General features: G+C 43.7%; 1 protein-coding gene across 3 annotated transcripts in view; it reads left to right on the top strand.

Moving 5' to 3' along the window:
* The window catches only part of AK7 (adenylate kinase 7), a 79,298-nt gene that overhangs the window by 40,870 nt on the left and 15,126 nt on the right, over positions 1-23,302 (top strand). For 2 of the 3 annotated variants that reach the window (XM_017528170.2, XM_017528169.2), the window contains exons 7-12: positions 2,808-2,896; positions 6,260-6,350; positions 8,889-8,966; positions 10,149-10,298; positions 12,154-12,282; positions 13,826-13,970. In XM_017528170.2, the coding sequence (XP_017383659.1) occupies positions 2,808-2,896; positions 6,260-6,350; positions 8,889-8,966; positions 10,149-10,298; positions 12,154-12,282; positions 13,826-13,970 (682 nt within the window). The remainder of the gene's footprint in view (positions 1-2,807; positions 2,897-6,259; positions 6,351-8,888; positions 8,967-10,148; positions 10,299-12,153; positions 12,283-13,825; positions 13,971-23,302) is intronic. The other variant, XM_017528171.2, reaches the window with a different exon arrangement.

Genomic DNA, 23,302 nt, shown 5'->3' with positions numbered 1-23,302 from the left:
TGTTGACCAAGATGGTCTCGATCTCTTGACCTCATGATCCACCCGCCTCGGCCTCCCAAAGTGCTGGGATTACAGGCTTGAGCCACCGCGCCCGGCCCTCATTTACTTATTTTCAAGATGGAGTCCTGCTCTGTCATCCAGGCTGAAGTGCAGTGACACAATCTCAGCTCATTGCAATCTCTGCCTCCCCATTTCAGGCAATTCTCCTCCCTCAGCCTCCCGAGTAGCTGGGTTTATAGGTGCCTGCCACCATGCCCATCTAATTTTTGTATTTTTAGTAGAGATGGGATTTTGCCATGTTGGCCAGGCTGGTCTTGAACTCCTGGCTCTGTGATCCACCCTCTTCAGCCTCCCAAAGTGCTGGTATTACAGGTGTGAGCCACCACGCCCGGTCTCGAACTGATTTTTTTTAATACAAGAGATACGACAGTTGTAGAGGAGAAGTTCAAGGAAGCTCTTTCTTACTGTCCATTCTCACCTACTCCTCACTTGCCTGCTCACTGAATCTTGGCATTCTCAGGCCTTGGCCCTAGACCTTTTTTCTTCACCCTCTGCACTCTCTTCCTTGGTCTATTTAAAATTCCCATGACTGATACCAATGACTCAAACTTAGGTCTCCAGCAAGCCTCTGTCTCTTAAGTTCTAGCTCTGAAGGTCCAGCTGCCTACTCAGCACCTCAACTTGGAAGTGTTTCCCAAATCCAAACTATACCTACAGTCATCCCCAAGCCTGCTCCTCCTCCAAGGCACCACCTCAGAAAATGGGGCAACTCTCCACCTAGCTGCATGATCAGAATCCAACTCCTCCCTCCTTCTCACTGCAAACCAAAAAGGTTCGGAGACAGGCAGGTCTCAATCAATTTAGAAGTTTATCATGCCAAGGTTAAGAACGCATGCCCAGGAAACAGGTCTGTGCCTTTCTCCAAAGATGCCTTTGAGGGCTTCAATATTTAAAGGGGAAAGGGTAGATATTGGAGAAAGAGGAAGAAATTTTTTAAACGTATGGGTAAGCCAGGAATGGTGGCTGATGCCTATATTCCCAGTACAGCACTTTGGGAGGCCAAGATGAGTGGATGGCTTGATCCAAGCAGGGAGCTTGAGACAAGCCTGGGCAACATGGTGAAACCCTGTGTCTACAAAAAATAAATCAAAGATGTGGGTAGATAAGAGCCAAGCAGGTGCATTCTTTTGAGTTTTTGATCAGCTGTTCAACCTGATGGAAAGGTAGAAGAATAGTCACTTACGCATTCATCTAGCTGAGTGAATCTGCATTTTTACATAAGATAAGATAAACATAGGGCAGAGGGAACAATCAGATATGCATTTGTATCAGGTGAGCAGAGGGATGACTGAGTTCTGTCCTTGTCTTGCACCTGTGAAGATAAGCTGTCATTTCACATTTTCAGGGTGAAATTCAACAGAACTGTTTTAAGGTAAAGCTCATGGGGCCTACAAATAAGCTCCTAATAGGAAAATTGTGAGGAAGGTATGTAGCTTTAAAAATCTTTGAGTGACAAAAAAAAAAAAAAAAATCTTTGAGTAAGGCCGGGCACTGTGGCTTATGCCTGTAATTCCAGCACTTTGGGAGGCTGAGGCGGGAGGATCATCTGAGGTCAGGAGTTTGAGACCAGCCTGGCCAACATGGTGAAACCCCATCTTTACTAAAAATACAAAAATTAGCCAGGCATTGTGGCACATACCTGTGATCCCAGTTACTTGAGAGGCTGAGGCAGGAGAATCACTTGAACCTGGGAGGTGGAAGTTGCAGTGAGCTGAGATCACACCACTGCACTCCAGCCTGGGCGATGCAGCAAGACTCCGTCTCAAAAAGAAAAAGAAAAAGAAACAAAATGAAATCTTTGAGAGACAGATTTGCTTTATATAGTTCCCAGCTTGACTCTTCCCTTTGGCTTAGTGATTTTGGGGTCCCAAGATTTATTTTCCTTTCACATGACACATCACAAAATTCCCAGTTACTACAGCCAGCCTCCTCAATAGCTCACTCTTCTCCACCCCCACTCTGTGCAGTTCCCACCTCCAAGCTAGGCTAGCCCATCTCACCTACACACCTGCCATCACCTCTCTCCCTGTTGGACTGTCCTTCCCACCACTTCTCCACAAGGCAACAAAATCCATCCTGCTGCTGTCACATCACTGCTTAGAACCCTTCAACCCTTTCTCAAAGTCCAAAATATCTTACAAGACCTGGCAGTCTACTGTGACCCTCACTCCTGCCTCCTTCACTCTTCACAACAATTCGAAATAATCTAATACACAACACTTAAACAGTACTCAGCATGTCTGTTTGGTTCCTGAAATACTTAATGAGAAGAAAAGACGAGGATTCGGACTCTGAGGATTGGGGTTCCAGTCCAGGCTCTCTTCTCCTGCTACTTTATCCATTGAAGCGTTTTATCCCTGTACTGATGGTAATTATTTCCCCCCTCACCTCATCCCTACCGGTGGGGGTAATTTTAAATTTTAATGAGTCTTTTTGTGAGAATTAAAGACATCATGCATGTGAAAACATTTCTTCTCCATGTCGATGACATGCATATAGCTACTAAATACGACTGGGAGATCGTAGATTTCTTGAGAAGTATTTCAGTCCCAAAGCTACATGTTATTTCTTTGGTAGAATTTAATCCTAAATCTCATCGGGGCTGATTTATAAAACATCTCCTAGAGGAAATTACCTAAGCAGATAGCTAGGTCTTTTGGATGCCTCTGACTGTAGACTTATGTGTGAGCTGTAATAACTATCCACGTAAAACTGGGGGGTCGTGCTTTTGCTTTTCTTTCTTTCAGATGGCTTGGTTGGGCGAGATTCCTGCATTACCAGTTTTTGGCGACGGAACAAATGTAATTCCAGCAATCCATGTTCTTGATCTAGCAGGGTGAGCATTCTCCCAGAGACATGACCTTCACAGACTTGGTTAGTGTGTGTGTTTGTAAGGCTAATACAGTTTGAGCACTTGCTAAGTGCTAAGACCCTTATGTGCATTACTGCATTCACTCTTCATAACAACTCTTTGCAGAAGGTACCATCTTCTCCATTTTTCATCCAATGAAATAGTGCCCACTCTTCACAAGGTCTACATTTCTGATGACAAGTTCAGGTTCATCTCTTAGAAACTATCAGCAGAATAGCAACGCCCTCCAATTTTGGAAAAGAAAGAACTTGCTATGTACATTCTGAGGACATAGTTTCTTATTCCTTTGTCCCAGATGAGATTAATATGTCTAACCCACCAACTCAAATTCTAGAATTCAGATGACAAACTGTAAACCTGAAGCTTTTTTTTTCCTTTGACAGTTGTAGGTAAAGTTGACACTTTTTTTTAATACTCAGAAAGCGTCTAAACCCCGTATTCAGACAGGTCCAGAAAGCCTTCTTCTCCTTTGAAGACCCTGACTTAAATGTGAGGTCAGAAGCTGGTTCACTGTGTTTGTGGTTCATCAGCTCCACATTCCAGCTTCCAGGGACTTCATTCTGTCACCCCTGTGGCACATCCCCAGAAGGGAGCAATTTCTGCACCTCCCTGAGGTTCTAGTTTTCAGATTCCCACTCTTTCCCTCATCCACTGGCCATGAGAAAATTAGTCACAATCTCAGACAAATTTATAGATTTACAGGGAAATGAAGGAAGTGTAAACTTCAGGGACACATCCCTGAGCAGACCCCTTTCCAAGACCCTGAACCTAATTTTCAGTATTTTCCTTAAAGAACGCTCCTGTAAGCCAGAGATATTCAATCCTTTGGCTTCCCTGGGTAACACTGGAAGAATTGTCTTGGGTCACACATCAAATATACTAACACTAACGATAGCTGTTGAGCTTTAAAAAAAAAATTGCAAAAAAAGTCATAAGGTTTTAAAGTTTACAAAGTATGTTGGGCCGAACTCAAAGCCATCCTAGGCCTCATGTGGCCCACAGGCCGCAGGTTTGACAAGCTTGCTATAAATGGGCTAAGCTTCAGGCACTACAGAACCCTGGATCTGCTCTATCCCTGGGGATGGAGGGGCCGGAACATACCCATTTTTTTTCTGCAGAGATTTTACATTATGACATTACTGGGTTTCAAAGATATAGAAGAGTCTTTTACATTATTAAAATAACTTCCTTAGCATTAGTTCTTAGCAGATTACTTTCAAATATAAATTAGAGGGTGAAATTATTCCCATTACAGAAGGATTTGGGGCCTGTTAAAAACAAATTATAGGTGGCCACTGTTTTTGACTAGGCTCTTGTACTGGGCCCCAACAGACTGGAATGAAATCAAAATGGAGTCACCGATGCTAACGTTCCAGTCACCAAACTGAAACTAAGCTGCTATGTGACCTTTTGAGAAAGCAAAGGGAGCAATAACAGCTAATTTTTCAAACAAGCCAGTTTCAATCTTCAATAGGCATAATAATAAAGCTCTCTGTGTTTTAATCCTTATGACAAAAAGTAGCCTGAAGTAACCTGGTGGTAACCCATCAGTTATCTTTCCTTTCCTTTTTTTTTTTGAGATGGAGTCTCACTCTGTTGCCCAGGCTGGAGTACAATGGCATGATCTCAGCTCACTGTCACCTCTGTCTCCTGGGTTCAAGAGAGTCTCCTGCCTCAGCCTCCCAAGTATCTGGGATTACAGGTGCCTGCCACCACGCCCAGCTAATGTTTCTGTTTTCGGTAGAGACGGGGTTTTACCATGTTGGCCAAGCAAGTCTCAAACTCCTGACCTCAGGTGATCCATCCACTTGGCCTCCAAAAGTGCTGGGATTACAGGTATGCGCTACTATGCGGGGCCACATTAGTTATTTTTCTGCTCTCCCTGTCCGTCTTTACAAGGAAAGTAACTTTGAAATGAGCGATGTGCTTTTCGTTCTTTGTTTCTGCTACTGCAGCCCTTTCTGCCACCTCTATCAAACCACCCGCCTCTGCTCATTTTACTGGCATATTTGTTCTCTTTTATGGAATGAAGTGTTGCCTGATTCTAGAATCACAAATAAAGCCAACTGAAATCTTTAAGTAGATTTGTTACCATTTTGTCTTTTGACAGACCCCTTTAAGTAGCAATTTTTCCCCAGAGGTTTCTTTGAAGATTGTCAAATATTTAACCAAGGAAGAAGCAAAAAGCTGAAATGTTCTGAGAAATTGATACAAAATAGGCTGGGTGCAGTGGCTCACGCTGGTAATCCCAGCACTTTTGGAGGCCAAGTGGATGGATCGCCTGAGCCCAGGAGTTCAGGACCAGCTGGACAACACAATGAAACTCTCGTCTCTACAAAAAATACGAAAATCAGCCGGGTTTGGTGGCTCGTTCCTGTAGTCCCAGCTACTTACTCGGGAGGTGGAGGCAGGAGGATCACTTGAGCCTGGGAGGCTGAGGCTGCAGTGAGCCATGATTGCACCACTGCCTGCTAGCATGGGTGACAGAGTGAGACTCAAAATAAATAAATAAACATAGAAAAAACAGAAGTGAATACAAAATAAATGTGAAATGCACATTTGGAAGCATGCATCCAATTTATTTTCATCTTACTGAAAGGAAGCTAAGATGGAGGTAGAATTGACAAGTCATTGTGGTAGACTTCTATTCAGTATTGTTTCTCTCTGTAATTCTGTAAGTTTTGTTCCAATCCCTGCTCTGCCTCTCACTAGCTGTGTGAATTTGGGAAAGTTAGTTATGGGGATAGGAGCAGTACTTCCATGCTAGGCTGTGAGAATTCAGTGGAATCACACCTGTGCCACCCTCAGCACAGAGGCAAGCACTCAGAAACCTTGGCAACTCAGAAAAGGAAAGCAGGCTCAGTCACTGTTGCTACGTGACTTCTTTAAAAGAGCCACAGCATGTCTAAATCTGTGTCTTGCTTTGTAAAACACCTCCATAAAGCACTGTTGTGAGGCTCAAATGAGCCACTGGATGGGGAGGGCTTCATAAACTGAAGTCCTGCTGCGGTCAAGTCCCCTCGTTGGGAGACAGGCGAGTACACTAGAAAGAAGACAGGTCGGAACCAGATGGATCTGACCTCAAAGGCTGGCTCTTCCACTTTCACAATAGCTCTTCAGCCTGAGAATGTCACCAGACCCTTTGGCATCTTCCTCATCTGGAGAATACAGATAACCAGCTCAACTCTGACCTTATCGAACACAGAGATGACTTATCAGAGCACCAAATCCTATGCCCAGCCATGCGGGTGGTAGTCAGTGAATTCTAGTTTACTGCATCTATTTCGCCTTCTCCCTCTGATGATTATTTTACCTGTGGGTCTGCAGAGTGATCCAAAATGTCATAGATCACGCGCCAAAGCCTCGCTACCTGGTTGCTGTGGATGAGTCTGTTCATACCCTGGAAGACTTAGTCAAGGTACGGTAGGTTATCCCATATTTTGATGATGCTTCTTAGTTTTGCCCCCTGGAGTGTAGTTATACAATCAGCTATGCTAACACAACTGGGACTCCAAAGTAGAATCTCCATAAAACCCAAACTCACTATCTGCATTTGCAGTATATGCTTTAAGGTTACTACCAAAACAGCCTTTCTCTTTTATATGCACAGAGGGAAACGAGAAAGTCCACTGCAGGGCTCAATGTTAAGAAGACGGTCATCATTGCCCTCCAGACACACACACAGATGACACACCAGAATACTAAAATCTGCCGGTAGGCCCTTGCCCCAAAGTATTGATGTGGTCAGGTTCACCAACCTGCTGGCCAATCCCAGGAGCTCTATTTTTAATATTATGTATTGGTTTATGTATTTATTTTTTTGATGTAGCGTCTCACTCTGTCACCCAGGCTGGAGTGCCATGGTGTGATCATAGCTCACTGTAACCTCAAACTCCTGGGTTCAAATTACCCTCCTGCCTCCGCTTCTGAAAGTCAGGTCACCGTCAGAGGTGTGAGCTGTCGTGCCCAGCCTCAGGAGTCTAGATCTGCGAGAGCTTCCTCTTCCAGTCCAGGCTGCTCAGCTAAAGCAGCTACCATGTGGCCCAGCTAGTGCAGCCTTCTCCTGCGCTTCTCCTGGCTACTCCCTATTCATTTTTAAGATTCAGCCCAAGCCTGGGCAACATGGTGAAACCCCATCTCTACAAAAAAAAAAAAAAAAAAGATACAAAAATCAGCCAGGCATGATGTGCCTGTAGTCCCAGCTACTCAGGAGGCTGAGGTGGGAGGATCACTTGAGCCCAGGAAGCAGAGGTTGCAGTAAGCCAAGATTATGCCACTACACACTAGCCTGGGTGACAGGGCAACACCCTGTCAAAAAAAAGAAAAAAAATGTAGTTCATCTATCTTCCTGTGCACCCTTCCTGCCTCCTTCCCACGTCCTGCACAGGACAGGTGTCCCTCTTCATCCCAGAATGTCTTGGTCTGTTTGAACTGCTGTAACAAAATACTATAAACTGAGTAGCTTATAAACAGAAGACATTTATTGTTCATAGCTCCGGAGGCTGGGCGCAAGATCAAGGCAGATTCAGCCGGGCATGGTGGCTCACACCTGTCATTCCAGCACTATAGGAGGCTCAGGTGGAAGAATCACTTGAGGCCAGGAGTCTGAGCCGAGCATGGAGCATAGTGAGACCCCCTCTCTACAAAAGCATTTTAAAAATCAGCCAGGCTTGGTGGAGCACATCTATAGTCCTTTCTACTTGAGAGGCTAAGGTTCAAGGATTGTGTGAACCCAGGAATTCAAGGCTGCAGTGAGCTATAAGTGCACCACTGCACTCCAGCCTGGGCAATAGAGCAAGATCCTCTCTCAAAAAAAAAAAAAAAAAAAAAAAACCAGCATGGCTGGCAAGGTGGCTCATGCCTGTAATCCCAGCACTTCGGGAGGCCGAGGTGGGTGGATCACTTGAGGTCAGAAGTTTGAGACCAGCCTGGCCACCATGGTGAAACCCTATCTCTACTAAAAATACAAAAATTAGCCAGGCGTGGTGCTGCATGTCTGTAATCCCAGCTACTCAGGAGGCTGCGGCAGAATTGCTTGAAACCAGGAGGCAGAGGTTTCAGTGAGCCAAGATTGTGCCATTGCACTCCAGCCTGGGTGACAGAGCAAGACCCTGTCTGAAAAAGAAAAAATCATTGTGGAAAAAAAACCCCGGCAGATTCAGTGTCTGACGAGGGCCTGCTTTTTGGCTTCATAGATGTTGCCTTCTCCCTGTGTCCTCACATGGTGGGGGTGAGGGGGGCGAAGGCACTCTCTGGGGCCCTTTTGTAAGACACTAATTTCATTCTTGAGGCCTCTATCCTCATAACCCACTCTCCTCCCAAAGGCCCCACCTCCTGATACCATCACCTTAAGGGTGAAGATCTCAACATGTGAATTTTGTGGGACACAGACATTCAGGCTACAGCACAGAATCTCCTTTGCTGAGCTGCAAACACTCCACATGATAATTATCTGTGTACAGTTCTGTCTTCCTTTTCACACCGGGAGCTCTTGAGGGCAGATCCCTGGCCATGCTCATCTTTATCTCCACTACCTGGCACTAACGCTACTTTTAAAAATTCAATTATGCTCACATTCACTTGAGGTTTTTGTTTGTCTGTTTTCTGAGACGGAGTCTTGTTCTATCACCCAGGCTGGAGTGCAGTGGCCCCATCTCGACTCACTGCAACCTCCGCCTCCCAGGTTCAAACATTTCCTGTGTATCAGCCTCCTGTGTAGCTGGGACTACATGCATGCGCCACCACGCCTGGCCAACTTTGATATTTTTAGTGGAGACAGGGTTTCACCACATTGGCCAGGCTGGTCTCAAACTCCTGATCTGAGGTGATCCACCCGCCTCGGCCTTCCAAAGTGCTGGGATTACAGGCATGAGCCACTGCGCCCAACCCATTTGAGTTTCATATAAAGTAAAATCTTCCAGGTAAACCAAATAATATTTCAATTTTCCTCTAACAGTGTATCAGTAAAAATACTGGCCCTGGGAAAATCCAGAAAATACCCAGAGAAAATGCATACCTAACCAAGGACTTAACGGTTAGTATATGTGGTGTCTTTTTTTTCTTCCTCGATAATATTGATTATTATTATTTTTTTAATATCAGATAGGTTTTGGCTAAATAACATTGGTTCTTGAGGGATTTGGAGTCAGAGGCCTGGGTTCCAATGCTGTTGTCAACTCCTACCCCACCACCAGATGTTCTACCCTAAAGCAACTTACTCTTCTCTTCAGCTGTCCTTCCTGAAAAACACTCAGAGGTCGTGGTCAGAAAATGTATTTAGGCCAGGCATGGTAGCTCACGCCTATAATGCCAGCACTTTGGGAGGCCGAGGAGGGTGGATCACCTGAGGTCAGGAGTTTGAGACCAGCCTGATCAGACAGGTGAAACCCTGTCTCTACTAAAAATACCAAAATTAGCCAGGCATGGCAGCACACACCTGTAATACCAGCTACTTGGGAGGCTGAGGCAGGAGAATCACTTGAACCCGGGAGGTGGAGGTTGCAGTGAGCCAAGATAGTGCCATTGCACTCTAGTCTGGGCAACAAGATTGAAACTCCACCTCAAAATAAAAAACAAAACAAAACAAAACAAAATGTAAGCTGTTTGGAAGCTATTTGATACGTAAAATGCTGTACAAACACTGGAATTTATTTTCTCTGGCCTCTTTCTAAAATTCAAATAGCAGCCTGCAATTCCAATCCCATCGCAACTAAAAAAATAGGGTTTTTTGCAGTGTGCTCTTTAAGCTTGCATTAGAATGCAATTCTTTTTAAGAATAAGTTGCATCTAAACACTGCACTCAAATGTGTTTCTGAAAGGACTGATATTATTGGTTGCCTTGAGGAGCAGAACTGGGTGGGTGGTGGTCAGAGGTCATAGGGAATATTTTTCTTTGCACCTTTTGTTCTTTTGGATTTTGAATCATGAAACTGCAGTGTTCAAAAAGTAGATGCAATTAAAATTTTTAAAAAAGAAAATTTGGATTTCCAGTATCTTCCTTCTTGTTCAGCCAGAATGTGGCCCGCCATCAGAGTAGACGTGGGGACTATTTAGAAGTAACGTAGTGTCACACAGGTGATCTGTAAATACTCAGTGCCAGATTCCACGTTTAGGGAGTGTATATTGTCTTTTTTTAATAACCATAATGATTTCGGTCTGTTATGACAATCGGAATTAAACAAAAAAAGATTAACCTCTAATTATCTTCTATCTCTAGCAAGATTGTCTCGACCATTTACTGGTCAACTTAAGAATGGAAGCGCTCTTTGTGAAGGAGAATTTTAATATTCGATGGGCCGCCCAAACAGGATTTGTGGAAAACATCAACAATATCCTCAAGGAGTACAAACAAAGCAGAGGACTAATGGTAACCATCATTGTTTCCCATTGAAACTTCTGATTCAAGCAAAGTAAATCAAACTTCCAGTGTGATTATGCCAGTGGAACCATTTGCTTTTTCAAATGTTCTAATTTCAAGTTGTTTTTCACATTTGACAAATTTGTCCAGGTCTAACACATTTACATGTATATTAAGTAAATACTTGTCAACCAAACATGAACAGTTTTAAAGTTGACATAGATGATGTATGCAAATTGCACATAACAGGAAGCTCAAGAGTGATGTCACAGTTTTGTCCATATAAGGAAGAATATTAAATAAGGAAAAATATCAAGTGCCTTCCTGGCTTGCTTGTTTCAGTCCTGGGTATACATGTGGGAGGTAGAAGAAGCCTGATTACTACTTTGATCTCTTTCTAACTGGTCAGGAGACCCACTGGTCATTTAATCATCACAACTTTTCAAGGTAGATATTCTTTTTTAAGAATTAATTAATTGGCCAGTCGAGGTGGCTCACGCCTGTAACCCCAGCACTTTGAGAGGCCAAGGCAGGTGGATCACTTGAAGTCAGGAGTTCGAGACCAGCCCGGCCAACATGGTGAAACTCCATCTCTACTAAAAATGCAAAAATTAGCTGGGCGTGGTGGCATGCACCTGTAGTCCCAGCTACTTGGGAGGCTAAGGCAGGAGAATTGCTTGAATCCGGGAGGTGGAGGTTGCAGTGGGCCAAGATTGCACCACTGCACTCTAGCCTGGGTGATAGAGCAAGACTCATTCTAAAATAAATAAATTAATTAAAAGAATTAATTAAATGAAATTGACAAATGGAAATTACATACGTGTATCCTGTACAACATAATGTTTTGAAATATGTAGACATTGAGGAATGGCTAAATTGAGCTAATTAAGATCTGTGTTAACTCACACCCTTATCATTTTTTATGGTGAGAGATAGATATTCTTGTCTCCATAGTATAGATGAGGAAACTAAGGCTCAGAGACATGAAGCAAATTTTTATTTTGTTTTACTTTATTTTTTGAGACAGAGTCTCACTCTGTTACCCAGGCTGGAGTGCAGTGGTGTGATTTCGGCTCACTGCAACCTCCACCTCCTGGGATCAAGCAATTCTTGTGCCTCAGCCTCCCGAGCAGTACCTGAGATTACAGGCATGAACTACCACACCCGGCTAATTTTTGTAACTTTAGTAGAGACGGGGTTTCACCATTTGGGCCAGGCTGAGCTGTTCCTGACACATCTTCTTATGTGGTCCTATTTCCCAGCCTTAGATCAGCCCATGTAGGTGGTGCTTATTGAATACCTACTGAATGAATGGACATGAAACAGAACATTAACTGTCTGACCAGAGAGCAGACACTTTCAGGATGACATGGCAGCCGCCATGGTGGTGGTGGCAGGGTTAGAGGCAGTGACTCTGGAGTCTCCACAGAAGACTGAGAGTTAGCCTGCAGGGTCCAGAAACTTTGTTTTAAAAGGGCACTCCTGGCCGGGTATGGTGGCTCATGGCTGTAATCCCAGCACTTTGGGAAGCCGAGACAGGGAGATTACTTGAGGCCAGGAGTTTAAGACCAGCCTGGCCAACATGGTGAAACCCTGTCTCTACAAAAGATACAAAAATTAGCTGGGCATGGTGATGCGCACATGTAGTCTCAGCTACTCAGGAGACTGAGTTAGAGAATCACTTGAACCTGGAAGGCGGAGGTTGAGGTTGCAGTAAGCGAGATTGTGCCACTGCACTCCAGACTGAGCAACAGAGTGAGACTCTGTCTCAAAAAAAAAGCACTCCTCTGAAATAAAAAGCCACTCTGTCTAGCTACAGGTCATTCAGAGCTTGCTGTATGTTCCTTACTCTCTCCTCTTTCAGCCAATCAAGATCTGCATTCTCGGTCCCCCCGCCGTGGGAAAATCCAGCATTGCTGAAGAATTGTCCAAGTACTACAAACTGCATCACATCCAACTGAAGGATGTCATCTCCGAAGCCATAGCAAAACTGGTAACACTTTTAACTACTTTTCTGGGCATTTTAATTAATTACTTTATCATTCTTGGGGTGAAAAAATGTATATTAGAATTAACCAGCCAGATGCAGTTTAGATGATCCCAATTTTGTTGGCAATATCCAAGGCATCTTAATCAGTAGCCAAGGGATCGTCTGCCTTCTCTTCCCCCTCAGGCCCGAGCATAGTGTTGACCTTGGCTGCATCAGCATCAGAGGGCTTTTTCACAGCCTGCTGGGTGTGGCACTTGCTGGCTTTGGCGTCCGAAATGAACACCAGTGTGTGTTTGTCTCCTGTCTTCTTCATGGCCAACTCAGGGGTCGGGGAAGTTAGTTGATGATGGCAGAGTGGTCCTGCTAGTTTCTCCTGAGGACACTCTTCAGAGGATGTCCTGGGACACTGGAAGGTGGATGACGTGCAGCTCTTCTTTTCTTTGTGGCTGTGGACACCTTTCAGCACTGCCTTCTTAAGCTTCAAAGCTTTTGCTTCGGCTTTGGCTTGGGGAAGAACAGGAGCCTCCTTCATTACCTTCAGCACCATCTTCTAAAATGGCTTCTTTTTGAGACAGAGTCTGCTCTATTGCCTAGACTGGAGTGCAGTGGTACTATCACATCTCACTGCAACCTCCGCTTCCCGGGTTCAAGCAATTCTCCTGCCTCAGCCTCCCGAATAGCTGGGATTATGGGCGCGTGCCACCATGCCTGGCTAATTTTTGTATTTTTAGTAGAGATGGGGTTTCACAATGTTGGCCATGCTGGTCTTGAACTCCTGAGCTTAGGTGATCCGCCTGCCTCGGCCTCCCAAAGTGCTGGGATTACAAGCATGAGCCACCACGTCCTTCCTGAAATGGCTTCTAACTACTTTATTGGGAATTTTAACATTTTAGAAATGCTTTTCTTAGTTTTGTAATAAACAAGCAACTAATTTTATATGTCAGTAAACAAGAGATTTGTTACCAGTTATGAAAGCACAAAACTCTACAGGGCTTTTCTCTGAGATGGAAGCAGTTTCCATGGGTTGCCCTTGAAATTTAGTCTGCCTCTAGCTGTGGTTCAAAGTATATGTTGTGTTCTCTCTGTTGCCTGGAACATTTTTGGGTTTTTTATTCTTGTTGTATGTTTCTCAGGGTATCATCAGACTATTTATTTATGAACTGCTTATTATCATTTTATTGGAAATGGCAGATACTGAGGAAGTTTTCATCAATGATTATTAACAGACTTAATTTCTACATGTGGTTCCTTCAAGTAAGATACAATCCAATATTGCAGAATAATGCATTAGAAAAGTGTTGGCTCCAGCAGTTCTGGCATTAGCACAAAAATATACTATTCTCTTAAATATAGTGTTAAGAAAAACCTCAAGGCTCTCACGTGTCTTTTTGGATATGCACATCCTGCAAAATTTTGCATGACAGCTGTCATAGGGTACATGCCCTATTTGGGTCCCAGGCTTTTTCTGGGATTACCTGCCAGCTGATTTGTGAGTAGCAAATCAATGCAGGGCATCGTCCAATGTGAATATCCCTGTGGCATGCAGGAGGCGATTGTTGCACCTAAGGATGTAGGGGATGTAGGGGAAGGAGAAGAAGAAGGCGAAGAGGAAGAGGAAGAGGAAGAGGAGAATGTGGAAGACGCACAGGAGCTCCTAGATGGCATCAGGGAGAGCATGGAGCAGAATGCAGGTAATGCACACGCAGCAGATAGCCATGCTGTTCTTGCAAACGGTGGCTATTTTTTAAAATCTGGTGATAAAGACTGTTTATAAAAAGGAAAAAAAAAAGACTATTTATTATTATTAAGAGTAAAGTACAGGCAGATACCATGACTCATGCCTGTAATCCCAGCACTTTGGAAGTCCGAGGTGGGAGGTTCTTTTGAGCCCAGGAGTTTGAGACCAGCCTGAGCACCATGGTGAAACCCCATCCCTACAAAAAAAAAAAAAAAAAATATATATATATATATATATATACATACACATATATATGTATATATATGTATGTATTGCCAGGGGCAATGGCTTATGCCTGTAATCCCAGCACTTTGGGAGGCCAAGGCGGGTGGATCACCTGAGATCAGGAGTTCCAGACCAGCCTAGCCAACATTGTGAAACCCGGTCTCTACTAAAAATACAAAAAATTAGCTGGTCCTCATGGCACACACCTGTAGTCCCAGCCACTCAGGAGGCTGAGGGAGGAGAATTGCTTGAAACTGGAAGGCAGAAGTTGCAGTGAGCCAAGATTGCACCACTGTGCTGCAGCCTGGGCAACAAGAGCAAAACTCTGTCTCAAAAAAAAAATTTTTTTTTGCTAGGCATGGTGGCACGTGCCTATAGTCCCAGCTATTTGGAGGATGAGGCAGGAGGATCACTTGAGCCTGGGAGGCCAAAGCTGCAGTAAGCCATGATTGTGCCACTGCACTCCAGCCTGGGTGACAGAGTGAGATCCTGTCTCAAAAGAAAGAAAGAAAAAAGTAAAGTACAGAAATTATAACAAAAAAATTCATCCACAATCTCATTGTTAACATTTCGGTGATGACCTGATGGTAGGATGGGAAAGAACTTCCTAACTTGAAAAGAAAAAAATCGGCCAGGTACAAGGGCTCACATCTATAATCCCAGCGCTTTCGGAGGCCAAAGCAGGCAGGGACAGAAGTTTGACACCAGCCTGGTCAACATGGTGAAACCCATCTCTACAAAAAATACAAAAATTAGCCAGACATGGCGTGTGCCTGTAATCCCAGCTACTTGGGAGTCTGAGACAGCAGAATCGCTTGAACCAGGAGGTGGAGGTTGCAGTGAGCCTAGATCGTGCCACTGCACTCCAGCCTGGGTGACAAAGAGAAACTCTGTCTCAAAAAAAGAAAAAAGAAAAGAAAAAAATCACACGTGTGTTCATAAATCACTGGAACCCAGGAAGCAATGGTTGCAGTGAGCCGAGATCACACCATTGCACTCCAGCCTGGGTGGCAGAGTGAAACTGTATCTCAAAAATAAATAAATAAATAAATAAAAATAAACTTTGTCAGTTAAAAAGACAACCAGTCAGTTGGTTGTCCTTTTAATTGGACAAGCCAAGAAAAAGAATTGCCACTGGCATAATAAATCAATATCCTTAATATATAAAACATTCAGGCAAATTGATGACAGTTATGAAATCCTTAAAAAAAAATGGATGAATGTAATGGACCAATAAGTAATGCAGAAAGATGTATAAATAAATGGAAAATTTTTCTTACTCATCTAGTAATTAATTGTAACCAGTTTGTTGAACAAAGTAATCACAGTAAGCTGTCGCTTTGAACTCAAACTGGATTCATTGTTTCCCTTGGATAGAATTTCAGGCTGGTTCCATTGCAACTCTTAGAGAGTGAGTGAGGAGGCCCTTTGTTTATTCCTACTTTAGGAAATCTGTTCCTGTCAAATAATTACAAACTGGGTTTTGAACTGAGAGGTCTCTAAGGGACCTTACTACTCGCAGGAAAGCAGTCAGTAGCAGTTATTAGAAAACTAAGACCATTTCATGTTTACACTTGGACAGCTGAGATCCTCCGTCAACCTGGCTATTGCAGGATTGCTTCTGCCTCATCTAACGCTGCTTCTCCGCTTGCCATCTTCTCAACCACTTTTATAGTCTCTTCTCTTCCTTCCTCCTCCCCTCTTACTGGTGGCCATTTCAGATCCTCCAGGGACCAAGGACAGGGGAGAAGGACAGAGAAGGATGTGGCCAGCTTGGATGTAAATTGGCACTGGGTGACAGATGGCATGCTCACTGCTCCTTCGTCATCTCTCAGGGGCTCTTGAGATTCTCCCACTGAGAACTGCCCACCGTGTCCTGGGGGCACGGCTCTTGACTGCCTCATGGCCATCATTGATCTTCTGGCGCTCCACTCCTTTGCCCCAGAGGCTGTCTTCTTTCGAGCTACTCACCTCCACCTGGGTTGGGGACCTGTTTCCCTCTTCTAATTTCATCCGATTCCCTACCAGGTGTCCACGTCGCTCACGTTCCACTCAGAGAGCCCACAACTGTCTGGGGCTATTTGCCGGTGGCCAGCTTGAGGAGAGTTTGCTCTGGTCCCTGGTACCTGGTTCCTTATGTCTGTCACTGCCCACTTCCATCAAGATCTCTAGCCCCCCACCACTTTCCTTGAAGGCCAGGTTAGTCCCGAACCTCTTCTCCTCCTTCTCCTGTCCAGACCAATCTGGTTTTCTGGGATGGAGGAGGTGGTTTTGCATGCAAACACCAAGTGTCCACTGAAAGCAGAGTCTTGGTTTCTGCTTTGTTGTTAGCTGCACCAGAAGGAAATGGAATCTAGAATTTTAGCGAGATTTCCCAGAGGGAAAGGAGTACACAGATGAATCCTTGGGGATATAACATTGCCTGTGCCTCCCCATAAGACCTTTGGGGATCACTGTTTTGCCTTTAGGGAGTCTAAAAGAGTGGAGTTGGGCACAGTGGCTCATGCCATATTCCCAATACTTTGAGAGGCCAAGGTGGGCAGATTGCTTGACGCCAGCCTGGGCAATATAGCAAGACCCTCCATCTCTACAAAAAAAGTCTAACAGAGTCCTGATGCTCACCTTCTGGGTGAGGTGGGAAAAAAAAGCAAGATAAAATGCTCCATTGTGAGGCCATCTGTGGAAGGAAGTCTGTCAAGGCCACATTGAGGGGTGGGGGACTGGAAGTTTTAGGAATCCAGAGAGCACATGGCCATGTATAAGTAAAGCTTACAGCTGGGGTATAAGGCTAGAAACGGAGTGGCAGGAGCAAGGAACTATGCCACCCCCTAAGGAGAGACAAGAATGTCTGATAATCAGGATAACAGGACTTGGCAAACAGTGAACTTTATTTATTTATTTACTTATTTTTGAGATGGAGTCTCATACTGTTACTCAGTCTGGAGTACAGTGGTACAATCTCAGCTCACTGCAACCTCCTCCTCCCGGCTGCAAGCAATTCTTGGCCTTCCGAGAGTAGCTGGGATTATAGGCATGCACCACCACACCTGGCTACTTTTTTGTATTTTTAGTAGAGATGGGGTTTCACCATGTTGGCCAGGCTGGTCTCGAACTCCTGGCCTCAAGTGATCTGCTTGCCTTGGTCTCCCAAAGTGCTGGGATTACAGGCACCCACCACCACACCTGGCTAATTTTTTGTATCTTTAGTAGAGATGGATTTTCACCATGTTGGCAAGGCTGGTCTCTAATTCCTGACCCCATGATCTGCCCGCCTCAGCCTCCCAAAGTGCTGAGATTACAGGCATGAGCCACCTTGTCCAGCAAAGCTAACTTAAGTCTTTAGAACAGCTCCTCTCCCACATGTGACTCCCCCATCCCCACCACTTCCCACAAGATTGGAATCATTCAATTCCTTTTAAGTGTAGGAAGGTAAGTTCTTCTTTCTCAAGTGTATTCAAAAATCCCTCCTATCTATATTTACCTGAAATGAAAACATGGACCTTGGCCATGTTTGAACAAAACAAAACCTTTGAACCCATGGCACTGACGTTAGCTCGCTTTTCCCTCACAAGCCTGCATTTGTTATCACATGACTCTAATGATTCTAGCAAAACTAGTTTCCCAGTCCCACAGTGAGGCCCCTCTGTGTCCTAACTCCATTCCCATTGGCCCCTGATGGAGCAGCAAAATAAGGGCTTTGTTACACCATGAGTGGGCTAATTACAGATTTTGTGCTCACTTTATATATTTCAAAAGCATTGTGAAATTACTGGATCTAGTTGGTAGGATTCCTGGTGATCATTGGACTAGTCTTTCCATTTTTCTGTGAGTTTGAAAATAAAAAGGGGAAGAAAAGCCTGTAAATGTCCAAACGTGTTAGTATCTCTACATGGGTCATTGTAAAATCTTGGCTTGCAGCTATCTATTTTTTTTTTTTAAAACAAAGTGCATATTATTACTGTAAAGGCAAAGTCTCTTAAAACAGTTAACCATGGCACCGAAGTCTAGTCAGAACCATTACCCATGAATTAACGTTGCGTTCTTTTCTGTCATTGAGACTCACTGTTTCCCATACCATCTTCCACAAGACTCTACTAAACAAGAGGATGAAGAATGCACTTGAAAGTCACCAAGCATGGCTTGACCACTTACTTAGATCCTGACTTAAGACCAATCACTTCCTCTCTCTGAACCTGTTTCATCCTGTGTTTTAAAAATAATAATAATAAGAGAAAAGAGAGGAAAAGATAGAATAAATCCACCAGCTTGGAGGATTAAATGAGGGAAACATAGTGATAACCAAGAGAACATGAATGAAATTGCTCTATAAACTCTAAAAACTTACACAAAGTACAGTATCACTAATACCAGGGAAGGGTAGGAATCACCCCTGAACAGTCTGAGCCTGTGGAAGCCTGGACATGGCTGGGTGACAGTCACTGAGAATCTGAGTCCTGGAGCAGTGTTACCAGAAAGGGGGTCTCATCCTAGATCCCAAGGGCAGGTTCTTGGATCTCGCACAGGAAAAAATTGAGGGTGAGCCGCAGAGTATAGTGAAGTTAAGATAGTCTGTTAGAGACTACTCTGTTACAGAGCAGGGTGTCCTCAGAAAACAAGAGAAGGAACACCCCACAGTGAGAAGAGGTAGTTTATTGAAAGCTACTGCATCACAGAGTAGGGCCTCTTCAGAAAGCAAGAGGGGGAAAGCCGTACTTTATACATAGTGCCTGCTTGTATAGGTTGTTAAGAAAGTGTACTTGGCCAAGTGCAGTGGTTCACATCTATAATCCCAACACTTCGGGAGGCCAAGGCGGAGGAATATTTGAGCCAAGAAATTCCAGACCAGCCTCGGCAACATAGCAAGACCCCATCTCTACAAAAAAAAAAAAAAAAAAAAAAAAAAAAATAGCCAGGCATGGTGGTGTATGCCTGTAGTTCCAGCTACTTGGGCGCGGATGCAGGAGACTGGTGTGAACCCTTGAGCCTGGGAGGCTGAGGCTATAGTGAGCCGAGATTGCACCACTGCACTCCAGCTTGGTGGAGTGAGACAATAGTGTACTTTATTATAAAGGCTTATGATCAACTTGTGACAGGATATTAGTATTGTTTCTTATGTTACTTAAGAACATTAGTATGTTATGTTACTATTGATTTCAGTGAGAATTTATAAGTGAACTTTTATCTTTAAAGTGAAACCTATTCTTAAACTAAGAATGCTTTTTGTTCTCCAAATATCAGGACATTTCCATAAGTTCTGGGTCTTTGGTTAGTTAGCATCATTAACTTGGTCCCTCAACCAGAAACATCTTGTGACCGAAAGTGCTCAACCCCCTGGGAATGTCACCCAGCAGGTTTGGCTTTACCTGGCCTTTATTCAAGATGGAGTCACTCTGGTTAGAACAACGGTTATTCATGCCCAAGTCTCCAGACCCACTAAGGACATATCTAGCTTGGCAAGCCACTTAGTATGGATCCAACTGTACCCTAGAAATATTTTGTCAGTTTTATTTTACCTTAATATACATGTATACAGGCTGTAATTGAATGGCTATTACACAACCATTCAGTGAGTTTACCTGCTTTCAAGAATAATGCATAGTCACAAATGAGAGGCAGAAACACAGTATTAAAGACCTAAAAATACAGACATCCTATAAATAAGTGTCCACATTACTTCTGGAATTCCATACAGATAAATAAGGTAAAAATTACATTACTTTGTCAAAGTAAAGGAAACTCACGTTTGTTTTTGTTTGTTTTTATCAATACACTAAAAGTAGAATAATGCCAAAGGGCTTTGATGAAGCTTGTCAGAGTTCAGACTATTTTATGTAAAAGGATTAAAGTAAATGGATTAAACTGGTGAATGGTTTATCCAAGTATTATAGTAGGTGAATAAAAGAAATCAAATAATATGAACATAGGTAGGAACGATTCCTGGAGGGATTCTTTTTTTGCCGGGAGGAGGTTACGGTTTTGCTCTGTCACCCAGGTTGGAGTGGTGCAATTATAGCTCACTGCAGCCCCCATCTCCAGGACTCAAACAATCCACCCACTTCAGCCTCCCAAGTAACCACCATGACTGGCTAATTTTTTTTTTTTTTTAAGTGGAGACGAGGTCTCCCTATGTTGCCTAGGCTAATCTTGAGCTTCTGAGCTTAAGCCATCCTCTTGCCTCACGCTCCCAAAGTGCTGGGATTACAGGCATGAGCTCCTGGCCCCTTCCTGGAGGAACATTAACTGCCTATATTCTTCATGACTAGCTATTTGGTGAGCTGTCAGGGTTAACATGAAAAACACACAACTGGAGAGAGTTGCCCATTTTCCTAATAGAAAACAAACCTCATTTTTCACTAACGTCATGTAGAAACTCCATACCATTAATAAGCCTTTCGGCTGGGTGCGGTGGCGCACGCCTATAATCCCAGCACTTTGGGAGGCCGAGGCGGGTGGATCACGAGGTCAAGAGATTGAGACCATCCTGGCCAACATGGTGAAACCCCACCACTAGTAAAAATACAAAATTAGCTGGGTGTGATGGCCTGTGCCTGTAGTCCCAGCTACTTGGGAGATTGAGTCAGGAGAAGCGCTTGAACCCGGAACGTGGAGGTTGCAGTGCATGGAGGTTGCATTGAGCCAAGGTCGCTCCACTGCACTCCAGCCTGGCAGCACAGCAGACTCCATCTCAAAAAAAAAAAGCCTTTAGATCACCAACTTTGTTTTGGCCCTATTAAAATGCTGGAGAGTATTTCTTGGTTTATGGCTTTTTTTCCCTTAATACTGCCCAAATAAACCTATAACAAACCTAAAGTCATAGGCAGCAATGGACATTCTGCATACGCAATAAAAAATGCAACCAAAAGCAAACACCCAGCAAATCAAAATGTTACTAAGGAAATCTGTAAGTGTAGATGAATATGGAAAAAAAAAAAAGGAAAGGTTCACATGAACACAGGTTTTTTGTTTGTTTGTTTTTGAGATGGAGTCTTGCTCTGTCACCCAGACTGGAGTGCAGTGGCGCGATCTCGATTCACTGTAACCTCCGCCTCCCCGGTTCACGCTGTTCTCCTGCCTCAGCCTCCTGAGTAGCTGGGATTACAGGCCCGCGCCACCATGCCTGGCTAATTTTTGTATTTTTTTTTAGTGGAGATGGGGTTTCACCATGTTGGTCAGGCTGGTCTCAAACTCCTGACCTCGTGATCCATCCGCCCTGGCCTCCCAAAGTGCTGGGATTACAGGCATGAGCCACTGCACCCGGCCAATGAACACAAGCTTTGACCATTTAAAAGTTCACTAGAGATTACGTGAGAATTTTGGAAAGTGTATATGTATAATCTAGTAAAATATTTTAAACAAGTTCATTGTGCCTCATTTTTAAATGGAAAAAATCCAATACACAGTTCTTTTACTAAATTAGAGCAATATGGAAGATTTTAGAATATTAATGTGTTCATATTACATTAAATTAAAGTTTCCAAAATTTCTTCCAAGATCCATCTTTTGTTTCTTCTTAAGGTATTTCTTCTTCAGCTGCTTACAGATACATTACCTGATTTAGACAAATTTGTCCAAATATCAAACTGCCTAGATGAGATGTGGATTTCTAAACTTTTGTATCTCAGCAAACACATGGAATTTTACACATTGCCTGGTGAACTGAGTGAAAAGCCACTCATTTTGTTTCATTTCTTTTTTTTTTTTTTTTTTTTTTTTTTTTTTTTTTTTTTTTTTTTTTTTTTTTTTTTTTTTTTTTTTTTTTTTTTTTTTTTTTTTTTTTTTTTTTTTTTTTTTTTTTGAGACGGAGTTTCGCTCTTGTTACCCAGGCTGGAGTGCAATGGCGCGATCTCGGCTCACCGCAACCTCCGCCTCCTGGGTTCAGGCAATTCTCCTGCCTCAGCCTCCTGAGTAGCTGGGATTACAGGCATGCGCCACCATGCCCAGCTAATTTTTGTATTTTTAGTAGAGACGGGGTTCCACCATGTTGACCAGGATGGTCTCCATCTCTTGACCTGGTGATCCACCCGCCTCGGCCTCCCAAAGTGCTGGGATTACAGGCTTGTGCCACCATGCCCGGCTTCATTTTGTTTCATTTCTAATTATCCTTAAGAATAACTGTATGGATAATTCTAGTTCTGAGGTACATTTATTTACTAAGTTCCAACTGGTAGCCAAGTGGAACACTTTTGCTTCTTCTTCAACAAAGGAAAAGGAAAGTCAGATACTGTGGTTTATGCCCATAATCCCAGCAGTTTGGGAGGCCGAGGCAGGAAGATCACTTGAGCCCAGGAGTTTGATACCAGCCCGTGCAGCATAGCGAGTCCTTGTCTCTACAAAAAACGAAACAAAACAAAACAAAAAAAAACAAATTAGCAGGGCAGGTGGTGCATGCCTGTATCTCAGCTACTTGAGAAGCCAAGGCAGTAGGATTACCTGCAGTGAGCCGAGATCCTGACACTGCACTCCACCCTTGAGTGACAGGAGTGAGACCTTGTCTCAAAAAAGGGAAAGGGTAATCTCTCCCATGAGGCAGATTTCCTACAGATACAGAGTTTTTGGACTGTCTTTCCTTTTTGAAATCACTGTTTCAAAAAGGTTTGTTTGGTCATCCTCAGTTAAGACAGTAGTTTCCTGGGGATGAGGGGACAGAACCGAAGCTGTAATCCCAAATGTACCACCTCACATTCCCACCACTACTCAGGAGAGAAGCTCTCTATTTTTAAACATGTTTTAGTAATTATTGAATATGTGTTAATATGAATATTTTAAATATTACTGATATTTGAAGGATATACTTAATTTTTTTTTTAGAAAAAGCAGGATGACATTTTTAAAAGCTATGTAGAGGCCTAGCGCAGTGGCGCACACCTATAATCCCAGCACTTTGCGAGGTCAAGAGATTAAAGTCATTCCTGGCCAACATGGCGAAACCCCATCTCTACTAAAAATACAAAAATTAGCCAGGCATGGTGGCGGGCGCCTGTAGTCCCAGCTACTCGGGAGGCTGAGGTGGGAGAATTGCTTGAACCTGGGAGGTGCAGGTTGCAGTGAGCCAAGATCACA

The sequence above is a fragment of the Cebus imitator genome, unplaced genomic scaffold (assembly GCF_001604975.1).
Source record: "Cebus imitator isolate Cc_AM_T3 unplaced genomic scaffold, Cebus_imitator-1.0 Scaffold52, whole genome shotgun sequence".
Lineage (NCBI taxonomy): Eukaryota > Metazoa > Chordata > Mammalia > Primates > Cebidae > Cebus > Cebus imitator.
This window is presented reverse-complemented; position numbering and strand designations above follow the sequence as displayed.